General features: G+C 37.0%; 1 protein-coding gene and 1 long non-coding RNA gene across 10 annotated transcripts in view; one reads left to right on the top strand and one right to left on the bottom strand.

The window, feature by feature from the left end:
- The window catches only part of LOC145971109 (uncharacterized), a 204,130-nt gene that overhangs the window by 78,096 nt on the left and 106,634 nt on the right, over nucleotides 1-19,400 (top strand). For 5 of the 6 annotated variants that reach the window (XR_014438765.1, XR_014438762.1, XR_014438761.1 and 2 more), the window contains one exon: nucleotides 8,662-8,770. This is a non-coding gene — a long non-coding RNA (uncharacterized LOC145971109). Of the gene's footprint in view, nucleotides 1-8,661; nucleotides 8,771-8,829; nucleotides 8,916-19,400 lie in introns of those variants that run through there. The other variant, XR_014438766.1, reaches the window with a different exon arrangement.
- The window catches only part of Octalpha2r (alpha2-adrenergic-like octopamine receptor), a 114,451-nt gene continuing 98,727 nt past the window's right edge, over nucleotides 3,677-19,400 (bottom strand). For all 4 annotated transcript variants that reach the window (XM_083098411.1, XM_083098410.1, XM_083098412.1 and 1 more), the window contains exon 4: nucleotides 3,677-18,820. In XM_083098411.1, coding sequence (XP_082954537.1) covers nucleotides 18,215-18,820 — 606 coding nt within the window. In that variant the 3' untranslated portion in view covers nucleotides 3,677-18,214. The remainder of the gene's footprint in view (nucleotides 18,821-19,400) is intronic.

Raw genomic sequence — 19,400 nt, 5'->3', positions numbered from 1 at the left:
AGAGATATGGCGATGAAGATAGATCTGGTCTATCAATTGCTGTGATAGATACATCGAAATCTCTTGAAGTTTTCCATTGAAATCTATGTTGCAGAAGCTTTAGTAACGTTTTCTAAAATATATTTTAGTGAATATTACATTTCAATATACCAAGAACCGCAAAATAAAGAATGTTGCATTTTGAGAATTTAAGAAATTATTTTTGGGTCTGTCCTATATGTGATTTTTTTATAAGATTGATATTATTCTGTAATCGAAAAAAAATATCAATGCTCTTGGTACAAGAATAACTTTATTATTTTTCAAATTGAATCTTGAAAGACATTATTCAAATGAGAGGGAGAATTACAACAAAGTTTTATTTAATTAAAAGGTTAATGATAAATAGTTGAGTTAATATAAAAATTATTATAAAATAATAAAATAAAATAATAAAAAAAATTATATTATATAAGAAATAGTAGAAAAATGTTAATTCTTTATTAAAAAATCTATTTTTTTTAAAATTCCGCATTCAAGTAGCAAGATCTAACATGATTAGCTTAATGCAGTCTTGAATACTTTCAGTAATCATAAATAGCTACTTTTCAATGTAAGCTTATATTGTGTCATGCATTTGCGTTTCCTGCGATTCAGCGAGAAAATTCATTGCCGCTTTCGAGCCAGAAAAATCTCTGAAGCAGCATGAAAGGACGTGCGCATGTGTAGTCACACATGAGATACCAGCGCGACAAATCAGAGTTACGGACGGAAAAGCTGCTCCACTGCTCCGTTGCTCGAGAGCGGATGTTTCCGCTACGGATTTTCGAAGACGAACTGCAAGTCGAAGGTGCTGTACAAAAAAGGCGAAGAAAAGTCGAAAGAAGATAGAGAGGATGAGAGAGATAGAAATGGATAAAGAAAGGGAAGGAGAGAGAAAGGTGAGAATCGGGAATGGGCGAGTGAATAAAACACCGTGTGGAACGTCAACAACAGGGGTGTCTAGGTACTCGAGAGACGGCGAGATTGGATTAAAACTCAAAATCGAGTTGTCTTCCCTTCTTCCGCGCTCGTTCAAATTTACTTTGCGAACTTTCCATATCCCCGACTCGCCGCGATACGTTTCGTTCGCGTTCGCGTTCGCTTGTGGCAGGAGGAATGACGTCTTTACTTTCTTTCGACGGATGTTGTCCACGAGGAAAGACAGACTCTGATTTCCTACGATGTAATTCGGTCGGATCTTATTCCCTTCGCGTCTTCAGTCTCGATCAAATGACCACCCATGGCGAATCCCTTTGATGGAATTTTCAAGTTGAATAGGATTCTCCTTTACTTACGTATTCGATCACGACTCGCCAAGAACTTACAATGAGCAAAGTTTACTCGGATCAGTGTCCGGCGACGAGTAAGACAATATTCGCTGTTAGATATAGAAAGGTACTCCATGCTTTTATTAAGCGTGACCTTTTACATTGGCGGAATGAAATTCGATTGCGACTGTGCGCGAAGCGACATTTACTTTGTCTTTCCCGCTGTGATTTAATAATGAAAGAGATTCGTAAAAGAGAAAAATTGATGGAAGAATCTTAATAAAATAAAATACAAAAATTAAATCTCAAATAAACTCTCCAGAAATTTACATATATACGAATATTTATTCCGATTTGGATTTTGTTCTTTCTTATTCAAAAACTTAATGACATTCTCAACTAATGAAGAAGAATAAGATATCGAGCAAAGAATTCGTTCTCTCTTTTCAAGATCGTGCAAATAATTAATAAATAATAATGATAATTGCGAATGATTAATAAAAATGTACTTACCGATTTAATTGCTACAATTCTCCACGTGTCTACATATCGTAGATTATCAGCCGATCGTCCTTCGTTACGTCGTAATCCGCTTGATTAATATTTCAAACGCCATATGAACGATCGCAAATCGCATACCATATAATTAACGCGAATTTACAAGGGAACATTCACAGGTGAATGTAATTTTTTCAACAGCTGTAAGATCGAAATTCGATCGATGTAATATGACTGTAACGAGCTCTAGCGATCTTCTTAAATTGATTATTTCCGATCCATTTTACACTTCGATTCCATTCGATAGATGAAAATTCGATTCTGTCGACTGCTATTATCGCTATTGATACTATTGATGATTGATATTGATTAATTACAATTTTTCAAGGACAACAGCATTTCATCATTTTCTCCGTTTACGCATTGATCAGAAATGCATATCATCGAGACGAGAACTCTCAGCATTCATGTTCTGAATTATTATGATATATAGCCGACATTATGCTCCGCGTATACAAAACATGGTGAATTATGCGCAAGGAATAGGTAAGGAGGAGGTTGTCATGTATATTCGTCTTTATATTATACGACGATATTCATTTTGGAGTTTATGAATAACAAGAGTCTCGTTAATAAATTTCTAATTACACAGATACATAAAATGAACGATAATATTTAATGTTGTGAGAAAAATCATGTTCCATTCTAACTTTATCATTTGTCAATATTCTCTTAATAAAATAATATTAATATCATATTATTCGTGATAAATATTTTAATAATGCAAAGCCTCAAATTAAAATATCGTTAAATTAATATAAAAAAAGTTTGTAAGATTCCTTGTGTGTTATTTTAATACATTTATTTATATAAAATTTTATTTGCAGAAGGTGTTTTACTTTTATTTCATTTTTAAAATAGAATTCAATTAACCGCTTTTCTATAATCGCTAAAAAAAGTCCGAAATTTTGTTTTATATACTTTGTAATATATTTTTGTAATAAGTAAGGAGAAAAAAATTTGTGTCACAAGATTCTCGTAAATAATTTGTTGAGAAGTCTTAATCAATGCAATGAAATTTAAATTTCCAACATATTATTATATGTTGATTTGATTGGGAAAGAGAAATAATCTCGCAGTTGCAAGTTCTTCAATTAATTTCTCTGAACGGTTTCGAAATCAATTTAACGTACTATCAAAGAAACTGATTACGCCAAGTTGAAACACATAATCATAATGCACTCCGAAAGAGGAAGTTGAAACGTACAAAGTAAATTTATTCCGGCATGTGCACCGAATTCAATTATCTATTATTTAGATATGTTCAATTTAAATATGGATTACGGGTCGTTGTTTCATAAAAATCTCATTATCAGTCTATGTTTCAATTGAATGAACATACCTTACATATATTTATTTCGCTGTACGAGTCGCGAGAATATTAAATATCAAAAATATTTTTAATCGTAGCGAATGAGAATTTCGCCATTAACGACGCGAATAACACGATACTGATAATTTGTCGTCGTTCAACGGTGTTTTCATTGCACGTAATTATCGGACTTAGAAAGTTTTACCCGTTGGAAACTTCGTTAGAAGATCTTTACTGTAAGAAGCTTTGCATAAGCCTTTATAAATCCCTGCATTAAATATAATCGGTATATCGACGAAACGGATTAAAGGCTAGTCGCCGCGACGAAAGCCGATAAATTTCTTTCGACAATGGGAATAGTTTTGTAATTAATTCATTTACTTACCGCTTCCTTTCTCGGCGACAACTCCATCTGGCTCGTTTCGTTTCTCTTAATTTCTTCACAAAGGAAACAGCCGTCGAGCCGAAAGCGGGAAGTGTGATAAATCGATAAAGAACAAGACAGTAGGAACTTTTTTCATCTCTTTTTTTTATAAAACCAAGTCGTATAGCGCGTACTGATAGATTTTTCAATGTCAGTATACATCGTAGTTACTCGTGTTTCTCGACCTTCGTAGCATATACCCGCTCGCGACAAACGTTCGGTCCATCTCGCATATTCGTTCGAGATCGCCGCGCCGAGATTGATCGATCGCCCGTCTTGGGCGCACTGTTGAAAATATGCGATTTGAGCACAAGGTACGGCGAACGTAGATCAGTAAAGCTATTCGCTCATTCTTGCATTTCGCGCATTTCCTCGTCGCTGAAATACTTTGATTACTCTCGCCGTTCTCTACCTCTACCCTTTTCACTCCCCCTCGCTCACTCTTTCTCTCTCTTCACGCTATCTCTCACATGCACACACGCACGCATACACATGTACATTTTACCTCTCTTACCGTACACATCTCTTCCCTTATTTTCTCTGCTTCCCTTTCCATCTGTTATTTTAAGCATCAACGAGGAAGAGTATGTGAATACTCGCTCGGAGAGAAGTACTGTTGTGTTAAAAAAAAATAATTTGTTTTATTTAACGCATTCGGTCACTCTTAGTCGCATTTTTCTATCGATTTAACGCCTTATAACATTATTACGCAGTATTATTACAACGATTCCGCCTCTTCTCGTTGGTCAATTTGTTCCACCTTTTTTTTTTACGATTTTTTTTTCTTTAGTACATAACGAACTTATATGAGTAGTAGATAGAGAATATTACGCCTTAATACGGTCGATTTATTACATACAAAAATTATTATCGTTATTACGGACCAATGTGTGTGTTATTTATAAAGTACAATGCACATCGTTATTTCTCGGTTGCGCGTTCTCTCTTCCTTTTTTTTCGCCGTTCATGTCTTTCTTATATTTTTCCTTACATTTCTTATATCTGCGTTTTGCGAATTTATCGATTTTCTTTCACGATTTCCTCCCGCGATTTCCTGTCAGACGCTGCCCGCACTTCGATAACATTTATATCCGCGTTTGTGACGCGCGAGAAAAATTATCTTTAGATACCGCAAACATAGTCCTGTTTTTATCGCGAGAAGAGTGAACAGATGTCGGGAAATCCGCGCAAATCAGTCTTTGGCGGTCTCGTTTCATTCTCACCATTTTCGAACCTAACATTACTTAAATATTTTCTCGTTACATTTCTTATAAAATATCACGTAACGCAAATTCGTTATGTAATTTTTCTATGTAACTCATAAATAATAATGAAAAGATAACCGCTGATAACCGCTGGCACTTTTATGACTTTTGTCACGCATTTACCATTAAATTTTAACTACGTTAGCTTTTATGAGCAGACCGCCATAAAAATTTATGGGACATGCAAAGAGCAAAAATTTTTTCCCCTTTAATTCATCATCGTTTTTCGCATGATGCGAAAAAAGTAATTTGCATGTGACTCTTGATGTTGCGATAATCCTCGATTGCACATGCGTATTTTGATTTTGTGCGTGAGTCGAATTTCGCGAATTTTAATCGTAAAATCAAGTGGTAAAGGGCCTCAGGAGGCCAAACTTGCTGCACAGTTGAAGATGCGCGTAAGTTTTTTACTATAAATGAGAGTGCGCGAGAAGACTGTTGGAAAGTTTCGCGAAAACGGTTTATCGTCAAAGTGGATAAAAGCTTTAACGCGTTACTATCGCAAGGATTTCGCACAATTTCTTGATGTTGTAAATTGGCCTTCCTATCGCTCTCGGGCACAACTAAATTCGTTGTGTAAGACAGAACTTCTTCCTTCAATCCCGATAAATACGTCTGTACCAACGGTAATAAACATGCTTAAGGGAAAATGTAAAAGGAACGAAAATTCCATTTCTCATAACAACGTGATTTAAATTGCGTCGCATTTCTCGATTTATCATTCTTCTTTGTACCAAGAAAAGACTATTCCTCTACAATCGTTTCTTTTATATTATGTATTCTTTCTTGTCGTTTCGTTTGCATTAACAACCGTAAACATATTTCTCGTTAAAATGGAGAAAACAAGAATGTGCGACCGTTTATAATTTTTTAAAATATCATCTTTTAAATGCAAAATCTAGGATTAGATATTAGCACTGACAAGCAGTGATTTCAGTTATAAGGAAAAACATTGAAACAATGAAACTTCACTGAAAAGAATTAATAATAATGGCTGATTTTTTAACAAGATTTTAATTTTGCTGCCGTAATCTTAAAACATAAGATAAAAGCAATAAGAGTAAAACATGTTTTCACTGAAAATCAATGAAATATTCATTAATCTTTGATGAAATTGTCACATTTTCACTAATTTCATTTAAAAAAATATACTCTCTTTTGTAAGCAAACATTTTTTCATAAAAATAACCTCTATTCATTGACTTGCCAAATTACTGGTCAACAGAGAGTCATTTAATTAACGGGATTTTTTCAATAAACTGTTATTTATTTAGCGATATATCGAACATTGCACGATCGCGGTACAAATTGTCGAGTCCGTTTGTTAGACGAAAATATGGCGAGAACAAGAAACTGCACCATTCGTTGCTCTTTCTTCTGTTTACTAATATACGTTCGTATATCCGTAACTAGTCGGCCAAATATATAGACAAATACATCGCCGAGGAAGAAATGGAAGACTTTTATAGATTAAACTTTTGATGTAAAATGAATTTCGCATGTCGGGAGATACGGCGTTTCTATTCGGAAATAGAACGTTAGCATATTATACACATTACGTATGCATTGATATATGTGCAATTGGTATGTACGAGCATATGCGTGTGTGTATGTACGTGTGTGTGTGCGCGTGTCTTTTTTCCGATGACTTATACGCGTATATAATCATAGAAATAATTCAATCGCGAATGAAGAAAAACGGAGCAAAATATCAATGATATTTTCAAATATATCCTCTCTCTTTACTCTTAATCTCCCTTTTTCTTTTCCATTTCCAGAACAAATTAAATCTGCATTACATATATGTAACAGAAATTATTTATGATTATTATTGCAATTATTAATTGGATGCGCGTTACTTATGCATAAAATGCATTGCTTTGTTGTTTTTCTTTTCGACGCTTATAATTCCCATCTGACAAGACTGAAGAGATCCATTCACATGATAAAAATTAGTTCTCTCTCGTATATATGATATACATACGTGCAGTTCGGAGAGCGGTCGTGCGTATTCTTCGACACGGTCACGTTTATTTGCACGTTTCGCGAGCGATGTAAATGAGTTACGGACGAAGACAGAGTAATATATTTTGTTGTTTTTTTTTTCACCGCACGGATCCGAGCGTACGCGCGTCGAATAATGCCAGAATCATCTCGCTGACAACTCGAAATTGCGTACAGACCATAATCCTCATACGTAGACTTTTCAATTTAATTTCACTTCGAGGGAAAAAAATGTGAGAGAGAGAGAGAGAGAGAGAGAGAGAGAGGGAGGGAGGGAGAGAAAGAGAGTGTCTATAACGGACAGACAGCCACAAAGTAAACATGTTTTTGAAATCAATAATTTTGCAGAAATAACGAGATTTTCAAATATTTTCTGTCGGTATCATTTCTGTTTTATATGAACGAAGCAACGCGCGATTTTTTACATATATTCATGTATACCTTCATCTTTTTTAAAGTATGAGCAAAGGTATTACACACTCTGTGAAAATTCGATAACGCATTTTGAGTGTTATCGTGACAATAAATTAATTACCGTAATGAAACAAAGAATGAGTATTGCATGTAGGTTTTGCATGCTTGCGTGCGAGCGTGCGTGCGAGCGTGCGAGCGTTGTGTGTGTGTGTGTGTGTGTGTGTGTGTGTGTGTGTGTGTGTGTGTCTGTGTCTGTGTGTGTGTGTGTGTACAGAGCACAAAGCAGAAAACTTTTTTTACAGTTTTTATTTCGTAAATTCCATTAAGTGGAATTCCATTATTCCGTTGTGCTAACGGTTCTAAAATTTGATTTTGACCTTTCTGTGTGATTTCGGCAACGTTGTAAACTAGGTCTCGCGGTGTAATACAAAACGACACAACAAAAAACAATTTTATGTTTATTGCTGTCAGAGGAGTCGGTACGCGTGTGTTGAATATATTACGACATGTTGCTGGATATCCACATATCGATATTGCTAACACCACTATTGCATACACACAAATGAAAATTGTGTTATACATGTATATGTATTGAGTAAATATAATTGATGTAAAAATTGGGGTCGTCAAACAACGCGCGATAACTTGCGAATTAAGAATTAATTTGATTCCGAATGTGGATCAGCATTAAAGTCTCGGTAAGCGAGATTTTTTTCATTTAATGAGCATTCTGACATCTTATTATTTTAGCTGCTCAGGAGATAATTTTTGTAAAACTTATTGACATTCTTTATCTTACATTTAAATGCAGTTTTCGTTTCTTGCAATGGCATGTAGTTTCGAATCACAGTTTGATTTCTGCACCTTAATAACGATACATTGTCATCTTTAGAAACGTACCGCGAATGATGCAGGTATTTAGTGAAACGAAAGTGTCGAGAAAAGCGTACGTTCAGTCGTCGTTATTAATGAGTGGAGATGTTTACGCGGCATTTACAATGCGAGCGACGTAATTTTCAGGGTACACGCTCGAAGGGATTCTGGATGACATAGTGTTGGACAAAGATGAAGGGTTTCCTGAAACGATTCTCGTTTCTCCGCGATGAGAAATGCAGATAACGTAATCGTATTTTAATGACAATGTTTTGTAACAAATTCGCATGGGGAGGAGAGGCAAAAACATGATGTATTTTTGCCATTCTGTGCAAGTTGAAGAGATGCATCTTGGTAAAAAAGATCAAAGAGTTTAATGTAAAAATGCTTGGATAGACATTGGATAGACATCACTTCATATCGTGCTACGGTTTTTTTTTCTTGTGATTGTTCAAGCATTATTCTTCTTGTTTACAGGATACTTAGTAGGTACTTAGTGATTTTTTTTTATTTGCATTACAGTCACGAATCCGTCACGAACGGATACACTGGATGCTAGATCGACGAACGTGGATTGAGAGTTCAGAGATCCCGCGCGGAATACGGCGAGTATCGGCGATATCGATTCAAGGTAAAATGATCAGATTTTTCTCACAGCTTAAAGTAATGCATACTTTTCCTTTTATATAGAAAAAATTAAGTGGAATTTGCATTAATCACTATTGCTTATACATTAATAATGAGCTTTAATCGTACGATTAATAAGTAAAAGAGAATACTCAGCGTTTTTTTTATTTATATTAAAATTGAATATAAGAATGTAATAAGTTCACATTATATAAGAGGAGGGAGAGGCCTCCTTTCGATATAGTATTATATTAAAAATGATTTTGAATTTTGTTTGAAAATTATGCACTTCATTTCTTGACAAAAATATTTTCTCTTAAATACGTATTTATTGTGTGCTAGCAATTTTTACAAAATTATTATTAGTTAAGTCAGTGTGTGTATGTGTGTTTATGGACACATTTTACTTATATGTAATACCTGATGATTTTATTCTAAAATAAACCTCGTTTGTGTATGAAGTTTTTATTTGAGCGGAATTGTGATTGTTCAGACAGGAACTTTAAAAACTTACTGAGATATAACTATTTAGGATCAAAAATTTAACGAAAGTTTCTCGCGTGCATTGAAGAAAGTGAGCCTAGGAATATCCGGACTGCAAATTAATTGTCTATTAATTTAAAAAGAAAAGATTAAAGAAATTTTAAAATATACGCACCATACTTTCTTCGAATATAGGGGAATGCTAAAGTATTTGTTCGCGAACCAATTGTAATTGCATCAATAGCGCAATTTTCTCATGACTTACGTTATCTTCTTACGGCACATTAGCGTTCGTCACGTCGAAAACACATTATCGCGGAAGGTTTCTAGTAACAATACTGCCGGTACGGTAACTGTTGCCGCGCGGTGGAATCGTTGTAACGTCGAGATTGACTAAAGATGAAACACATATTGCTGAAAAGTGCATGTTGCGCAGTCGGCGATAAGTATAATGCTCGTGAGTTGATACTCGTTAGACGCTCACACCACGATAGTCACCTTATTACGCGGGGTGACGACATTAAGATACGGTGACGCAAAATGCGTATCCGACACAGACTTCGCTTCGGACTTCGAGGGGCGTTCAGCTTTCCGAATTTAATCATGTTTGCAGGCCGATAACAACATGCTACGTCGCGTGAAGAAAAATTCACGAGTTACGAAAAAAAAGGTTATAAATTATTAATGAGATTTATTTCTGACGCCAAAATTCACTCGTTAGAGTCCGCGCGACGCTCGTTTTCTTTGTATGGAATATTTTGTTGCAGGACAGATTTAACCATACATGTCGCTTGTTACAACTTGCGTCGTTTGCTTCCCGATGATAAATCCCGTGCTATTTTCCACGTGTGTTTTGCCACATGTAACTAGCGTGATCCGTGTCACGACAATCGTATTTCTTCTTTTGAAGAACTAAAAGCTCATCATCTGCATAATCGTGTTACATCAATCAGGCTATACGCGTTTGTCTCTTGTGACATCAAATTCACAAGCAGTGACTCTTGTTTAGTATGCCGGATAACATGCGTTGCAAGGATAGCACACAAGAAAATATGCATTGTGCGGCGCGCGAGCTTAACGAACTGTTTCTAAAAAAGATCAAACTTTTTATTCAAAGTATAATTAAATCCTCCCCCGAGATCTTAAATCCCCACTCATGTAAAGTTTTCTTGCGCGGTTTAGCATGCTGTCACCGTAAAATTTTGATTTTGTTGCTTGAGATATTTTGGGCAGAAATACATCGCAGTAGTTATACTCATCATTATTTGCCCATAACTCTAGATAGCTTTAACAATAGTTTTTTTTTAGAAAATTATTTTACGAAGAAAATTATTTCAAATTATTTCAACTGTTAGAAGAATTTTTCCTCTTATTTAACATTTTTTATAATTTTTAAAGTAAATGAAATATATTGTAATATTGTAGAATGCAAAAATATATGTAATGTCATGTGAAATTTGATAAAATTAAGAAAGAGCAAATCGTAGACATGTAAATGTAATAAAAGAAATAGTTTAAGCGATTTATGATTGACGAGTGTACGATAATTTGGGGTAGCTGGAAACACCAAACGCGCTCTTGAAGTTTTAGTATAGTTCCATATTCAGAATTTCTGTGCCGACCTAGCCTTTTGTAACACGTGGTCGCTATTGTCTCTATAGAATTCCCATTTAATGGACAGTTGTAATATTCGATCTTTCAATTGGGAAACTGATACTTACAATATCTAAGCCCTACGTCAAAAGTCGCTCACGGGCTAGAGCCGATCTTCCTCAGCTTCCTTCCGGCTCTATTCGTGTTAATCGCGAAGAGTTATCTGGCGCTTGGCGTTAATTTCTATGTACAGTAAAACGTTTCCCTCATAAATAGCACTATTAATTGTATTCGTTTAATTTTTTCTTTTTTTTATCTGTGTTGCAACATTACTCTCATTCTCTATATATAACAGACAATCAACGCTATTAGACAATAGGATTTTTGCATCGACAATAGTGAGTACTAACATGATGATAGTAATCGTAATATGATGATAATAGTTTCAATGATATAATATCGACAATAATTTAGTCTTTAATATATATATGTGTGTGTGTGTGTGTACGTATGTGTATGTGTATGTGGGTGTGTGCGAGTGTGTATGTGTGTAGGTGTATGTGTATGTGCTTGTAATATATAATATATATAGATTTTTCCGATTAATAATACAAGTATTATATAATATTTATCTATATAGTCAATATCGTTCGTATGCGTATGTACATATACATATAATACGTTTTACAATAATTTATGATAATCGATATAGCGTAAATCTCTACATTTTCTTATTATTTTCATCTTATTTTTAACTTTCTCTCTTTGTCTCTCTTTCTCACATTTTCACTCTCATCTTCACTCATCTTCACTCTCACTCTCACTCTCTCTCTCTTTCTCTCTCTCTCGCCCGCGCCAGACTCACATGGCGTCATTTTCAATCCCGTCGCACACTTTGAAAGCGTTTTAGTGATATCACAGTGATTTCATTGCTCCAATATTATCGATAGAATAAAAGTCCGCCGGTGACGCAACATCCGTGGCGCGAGAATTCGTCGTAATGCATCCGCATAGTGATCGCGATCGTTCGTTTCGGATCCGAGTCGTCCGGTGCATAAATCTGGCGAGGCGATGATGGGAACATAAATCTCGGTCGACACAAACGATCTCTTCGTAACGAGCACGAGCAGCATTTAAAAAGGTACAGTAAAATACGATCCAAAATCATTCGCAATGCGCAAGCATGGCAGATTTATGTTAATCCCATATGCCAAGTTGACGTAATATCCGTTTATTCCTAATTAAACAGCAATTGCGTAGTAAGATATTTTTCTATCTATTTCACGCCTGACATTGGTTGCAATTTATTCATAATAATAGTTGGAGCTTTAATTGTGAAGCATAGATAGATATTTTTCTATGCTCTGTAATCATAAAACATGTGATTATTGCCGCTATAGTTTTACAATAATTTAACTCTTAATAATTTTTATGACGGAAATAAAACGTCATTACGTCAAAGCAAACATGTGAATGTGATATTGTTTTTCAAAAGAATAATTTATAGTAAATCGATATAGGCCTCGTACAATTTATTTATCCAGCTAATTATTGTGTAATTTAATATGCTAGAAAATAATTGAAATACTAGGCTTAGCCCACGAACAATGCGGTCATCCTTCCTCCAAATGACATCTCTCGTTATTCCACAACGTATCGACTATCGTATAACTGCACGAGTTTCCTCCGAATAATCTGGAGCAAATCGTCTCTCACCCGTACTTGATTCGCATAACTATAAAAATTCTTTCATGAGGTCGATGCGGTTCGCCTCTCTCTGAAAACTCGGAGATTCGTGCCAAATAGAGAGGGACCGCAGTGATCGTGCGATAATTCCGCACGCGCGATCTCCGATCGTGAGATAAAAAAAAACGTCGTTTTATCGCAGACGTAATAAATTCGACGGGGATTATGATGGCGCTCTAAATCGAGCTAAGTTTTATTTCGGCGAAATAATCCGCAGAGAATAGTCGGGCAAATGAAGTCTACGGCCCGAGATTTGTGTTCCCGGGAAAAAACGCAAATCGCCACTCATCCACTCGTCGCGTTTTCGCGAGCGTTCCTTCCGTCCTTGTGATATTTTTCTACAACGAGAGTAAACTTCCTCGCTTCGCCGAATTACTCGCAACCGGAACTGGATGGCTCGAAAAGTCGGCGAACTAACGCGCGGACTAATATTAATTTTTTCCTTCATCCTCTTGAGAAGATCTCGAGAAAGCTCTCTGTCTCCTTTAAAGATTTAAGCACCATAGCAACGACGATCTCGCGCGATGTCAAGATCACCGCCGTCGGCGAATTGGAAATAACAGATAGAGTCAATCGTTGGATCCCTACTTTGATTAGTAATATCTAATTAATAATTAATATATTTTAGTAATAACAGTAATATATAATATACATGTGTGTACAATGTATGTCAGTTTCAAGTGCGTTCGCTTTATATCGCATAGCGCTTCACGAGTGGCGTATTGTGCATCATATTGGAGTTCGACTGAACGAGTATAACCGTAATGATCATAGTAATTCTTATAAATCGTTACGATATATATCATTACGGTTCTTACACGGGGATTACGATTCTCGATAGCTTAACTTCGAGAGGAATCGTCGCTGTACATTATACTGCTTAAAGAACATTATTAAAGTAGATAGTTGGGTACTGACACACAGAGATTTTCCGAAAGACTTGTTTGCAAAAATTTTTCACCACGCCTAAAGCGACTGATGTTACACGTATTAATTGATGACAATTGGTAAACGGTCATAATCTTACTTGCTACTTATATTAATTTCAATCTTAATGCTTTTACGGTATTTCTTTGCACGGCCATTCACATTTTATTCACTAATATCTTATACGCTTATGATTTTATTCATCAATAATTTATTCGAGTCCACATTCGTATCTCGCTCCCGACATTTGCTCCATTTCATCATCTGTGAAATTAATCGTATACTTGTTGAATAAATATTTTCGTTCCCTTGAAATTCGCGAGGACTAGAATATTTTACAGATATATTTTTAGTTTTTATTCACAATTAATTCTTGGAATTATGAATTCACATCAACAAATTTTGTCTTTAAATATCTCTTTTATTTTTTAGAAGGGATTATAAATAAAATACAATATATATATATATATATATATATATATATATATATATATGATATAATAAACATTTTAGGATTGTAACAGTAAAAAACGAATTTTTTTAAGAATTAAATAAAACGATCAAAAAAATGTTAAATAAAAGATATAGATTGAAATAAGTGTATATGTGTGTGTGTGTGCATGTATTGCATACAAAAGTTACTTCACAATGAGAAAACTATTACCTAGTGTGCAATGAATGTATTAATTCCTGTATGAAATTGCCTTATCTTCGTGCGAGGTATTAATGCAAAAGACCTCTTTGTTTCATAGTAATAAAAATGAGATTAAAACATGAAAACGAAAAATTTTTAAAGGCGAGAAGACAAGGAATAATATCGATATTAACAAGAAATTGATTAAAAAAAGGATTCTTTTTGTTTCTTTTCATAGCAAGTATACGTATCGCACTGTCATTAATATAGCTCGGAAAAATCACATTTGCGGCTTTTTGATGAAAGAGTATCGATCAGCGTGTGATCAACGGAGTTGCGGTCGTGTTTAAATATTCTCATCGAGTACGTGTGACTTAACAAGATCTCGTCCTGCATATTTTTGTATGGTGGTTCGACGCAAATAACCACGGCGGGTCCAACGACCGTTCGCGTTCGTGCAATCGATTGCCATAGTGTGGAAACACGCGTCTCTCTTCTCTCACCTTCTTCCCTCCGTGAAAAAGGCGAGGCGCGCGCCCTTATTGATCCCGCCTATGCTAATAATCCGTTGAACGAATGCCACAGTCTTATCAACGAATTCCATATTGATTCCCTCGCTTCCCAACCATCCGCGCGCGATCACTCTTGCTAGTCTCACGAATTACCTCTTTTCCACTCTTTTTCAACCACTTCAAGTACCATTTCATCGTAGGATTAGGAAGAAAAAGAGAGGAGATTGAAATAATAAAAAGATAAGAACAAAACGCGAAAAATAAAGAGAGAGAGATGGAGTATGAGCAGAATAGAGCAGAATTTATAGACTAGAATCTCAGGAATTATAGCACATACATCCTCTATGCAATAAAAATTACGCAACATTATCATGCATATAATAAATTAATTACGTCAGTCATAATATAAGGTGTTAAAAGATAAAAGATTGATTTGAAAACAGACTTTAAAATTAGAATTTTCAAACAGCACGGACAAGATTATTGGGAAAGTTAACGTTAATGATAGCTGAAAACATTTAAGCGAGGGATCCTCGGGGGAGACTTTGAAAGTTAGACAGGAAACGGACAAGGGAGCGATGGAGAGCGAGATGCGAGAGCATACGCACGCACGCACGCACGCACCAAGACAGGCAAGGCAGGCATACCCTTAAATAACACGCAACCAGACGCGCGAAATATGTTTATCGATTTATCGTTGTTGTGTATTGCACGCCACGTACGTGCACGAGCGCGTACATTTTCGTTAATGTACACGCTTTTTCGGGTGTATAGGATTTATGGTGCCGGAGCTTTACTATTATTCTCCATTTCTTTTTCTCCTTCTCTTTTTCTCTCCCTTATTTGCCAAGTAAAATACCAGTGAGAGCGGCGGAGAAAAGTGGGCTGTCACCGGTACTTTGGAAATCCCGGAAGAGGAAAATTTCAAAATCTTTCTCGTGTGTCGTGACCTCTCAGGATCTTGTCTTGATGGGATGAAATGAGGAATATTGTTTCCCGGTTGTTACCGCGGAATGAAGAGCACAGGTGCGCGGGACGTTGCTCTCTCTCCTCTATCTCGCGACACATCATCCCCCTTTCCGCGTATGATCGTTTCGCGAGGAGCTCACTCGTTACGTACTCGGAAGATGTAGGAGAGCATCTGTTTGCCGGTGCAGGCATGGGATTTCCGTCTTACGGAAATAATATTTCTCTCTTAGGTGCACGGTCTCGCTAAATGGCGAATCTATTTTGTACCGGGAGAATTAACCGCTTGCTCTCGATCATCTGTCGTTTGACGTGCCATTTTTTTCGATTAATAATCCACAAGGTATAGAATGTATCCACCATAACCGAGCCCCGAGCAAACATAATCGAAGTATAATTAACGCCGGTTAAAGTCCCCGGTAGGAAATAAATTTGAGTTACGGAGAATCTGTATATATATATATATATATATATATATATATATATATATATATATATATATATATATATATATATATATATGGACATACAGTTTCTTTTTTTTTTATTTTTATCTAGATTTGCATTCAATTTTGGACCCTTCGACGCAAAGCGATCATTCATCGCATATCGATGGCATGTGTACGTGCATGCATATATGCAAATGCATATCCACATACATGAGCAAACGTATCGGACGATGTATGGTCGAAGATACAATTCACGACTGATCGTTTCGCGCCGATTTACTCCCTCGCGATATCTCGTTCGAACAAACGAGCGTTTTCAACGAACAAAAAATTAATTATTGCTGTATAGTTAGGCTGCGGTAGAAGAGTTTGCTTACAGAATAAAAAGAGGCTTCTGTATCTCTTGTACTTTTTTCTCACACGAAAGAAACTATACGAATATATGCGCGCGCGCGTACATACGCGCACACATACATACATACATACACATATGCAGAACATATACAAACGAATCCGTATACCCCGCACGTACGTGACAGAATTATTAAATTCTATACATGTGTAATCCTCCGTTAAAATCAACATCGAAGACTCGCAATTGGAACGCCGGACGTTTAAAGAGGCTTCTGTATCTCTTTACTTTTTTCTCACACGAAAGAAACTATACGAATATACGCGCGCGCGCGTACATACGCACACACACACACATACATACATACACAATATGCACAACATATACACACGAATCCGTATACCCTGCACGTACGTGACAGAATTATTAAATTCTATCTCATGTGTGTAATCCTCTGTTAAAATTAACATCGAAGACTCGCGATTGGAACGCCGGACGTTTAAAGAGGCCCTTTAAGCGGACCCACAACACGCGAATATCTAATTATATAATAGGAAACGTATCTTATATCTTCCCGCATCCTCGTTTATTTGTCAGTAGATCTGCCGACGATTTCCAACGCTGGCTGGTATTCACGCGGCCGATCGTTGTTGGTAGGATCTTTTACGCCTCTTCAATCGTCATCTTTTGCCGTCGTCGCCATCGTATCGCACGGTATACATTGAATGCCGCTCTAAATTGCGTCCCACGCGAATCTGCATCTGTTACTGCGAAGTGCATTAATGTACAATGGAATTTGCAATCATCCGTGGCGAGCCCCGTGTATATCTACGCAAGCGCGTTGCATATGCAACTTTGGATTGTCATGCCTTTGACGTGACCAAGAGATTAGGCACGAAGATAGTATCCTCCATTCGGAGCAGCCGGGATATATCGCGCGTATCATCCCGTTTCTCTATTCTTTTGTGGAAGAAGAATGGTCAATAAAAAAAATATGCGCAGATGGAGGAAGGAGCGATATGCTGCCTCTTGGTCTACGGAGCGACTCGCTTTGCAAGGTATATCATAAACCCGAGAGTACGCCATGCTTGGCGGATTGTGTTCCTGTGGCCAGCCGAAACGTACTTTTCGTTGATCTGCCGCCATGCACCATGTAAGAACCATGTGAGCCGTGTAAGAGTAGCCTGATCGATCCTGATCGTTCGATGTGCGTTTAACGGGTCCAGTGAACGAGACATTTTAAACATATCTCATCCCGATATCTCCATCGTAGTTTTATCATTAACAACGCGGAGGAAACCTTCTCTTGCGTGTATCTCGATATCTTCTTGAATCTCTGACCAGCTTATGTTTCTTTCGAGCAAAATTGTACATTGATTTGACAGACGCAAGAAGAATCCATCTTCTCGGAAGATGACAGAGGTCTCGAAAGACTAAACGACATGTCTTGTCCGAGTATGTCTTACAATATGCATTTTTCCAAAGCTTCGCGTTTCAAAAATATCAGCAGGACAATTCCCTTGGATCTGAAACGCGAACTTCTCTGTCATGAGTATCTCGCGCATTTCTGATTCCATATTTCGCAGATTCTTTCGTGGCATCGTAGAATTCCACCCGCCGCCTTGCGATCAATGTTTCCCTCAGGGATAATTCCAAGAAACAGATCGGCTGTCGCGCGATGCGATCGAGAAAAATCTTCTCGAGGTACAATCTATATCGACATACCCGAGGATGGAAAATGTGGTTATCGCTAGCGTCCCTCTTGGTCGACGCTATACTGCATCGCTCATTTAAACAGTATCCGGCGGAAGGCGCGGCGGAAGTCCTTGTTGAATACGGTGTATATGAACGGATTCAGCGCCGAATTCATGTAGCCGAGCCAGAAAGCGATCACGAAGGCTTGCGTGGGTATCTCAAACTTGGGGAAGAGGGGCTTGACGATGTAAAGGACAAAGAAGGGCAGCCAGCAAGCGATGAAGCTGCCCATTATGAAGCCCAGGATCAGGGTTGCGCGTTTCTCCTTCTTTCTCGCCAGTCTCCTCTTCTCTCTCTCCGGATCGCGCGGCTTCGCCGTCTTGGCGTCGCCGCCGCCTGACTCGTCCTTGCCGGCGTGTCGCGCCGCGTCGCCGTGCTCCTTCTTCAACTTACCTATGTGCTTGCGACCAAAGATCGGCTGGCACAGACGCAACTTCAGCGGCTTCACCACCGCGCATCTCGACACGACGCCGCTGTCCGACGATGAGGGATCGAACTCGGACACCATGTCGACGTCGATGCCGACGCTGGGCGCTCGGCATCGCGCCGGCACGTTTTGCCCGCCCGATTGCCCGTCCCCGTTCACCGACAAGGTCGCCTTCAGGCTGCTCTTTTGCGCCGGTACCGGTACGCTCACCTGCCGACAAAATTCGTTATCCTTTATATAGGGTGTTTCTTAATAAGTGCGAAAATTTTTGGAGAATTGTAGGAGATGATTCTTTGTCGAAAATTAAGAGGGATTTTTCATATAAACATATACTCCTACATCCTTCCCTGTGGAATACTTGAGTATTTCAAAAAAAAAAAATTAGGGGGTAAAAATAAGTTTTTATTTTTTCTCAAATTTGGAAGAAGTTAAAGAAATGAAATTAGGTGGATATTTTCTACTAGTAAAAAAGTTATTTATTAATATTTTTTTCAGCCTCTCGTATTGTTATAAGGGGATGAAACTAGCAACCCCTATTCAATTTTTTATTAGAACTTTTTAATGTTTATATGAAAAATCCCCTGTATATGCATCTTAGAGACACGCATCCCTCTCTTTTAAATATTTAATTTTCTTTCTCTTTTTCCTGTTACAGCCTTGAAATGTGAATTGTAAAATTTTTAATTTTTTATCGATAGATAAATATTTTGATTGGATTGAGGTGAAAATTATATCTACTTGAGATAAAAACTTGTTTAAGGTTAATATCAAATTTTAAATTTGGATAGAC

Source organism: Camponotus vicinus, unplaced genomic scaffold, assembly GCF_025532165.1.
Source record: "Camponotus vicinus isolate PSW18456_S1 unplaced genomic scaffold, iyCamVici1.0 SCAF_4, whole genome shotgun sequence".
Taxonomy (NCBI): domain Eukaryota; kingdom Metazoa; phylum Arthropoda; class Insecta; order Hymenoptera; family Formicidae; genus Camponotus; species Camponotus vicinus.
The sequence above is the reverse complement of the archived record's forward strand: the minus strand, read 5'-3'. Positions and strand labels throughout refer to the sequence as shown.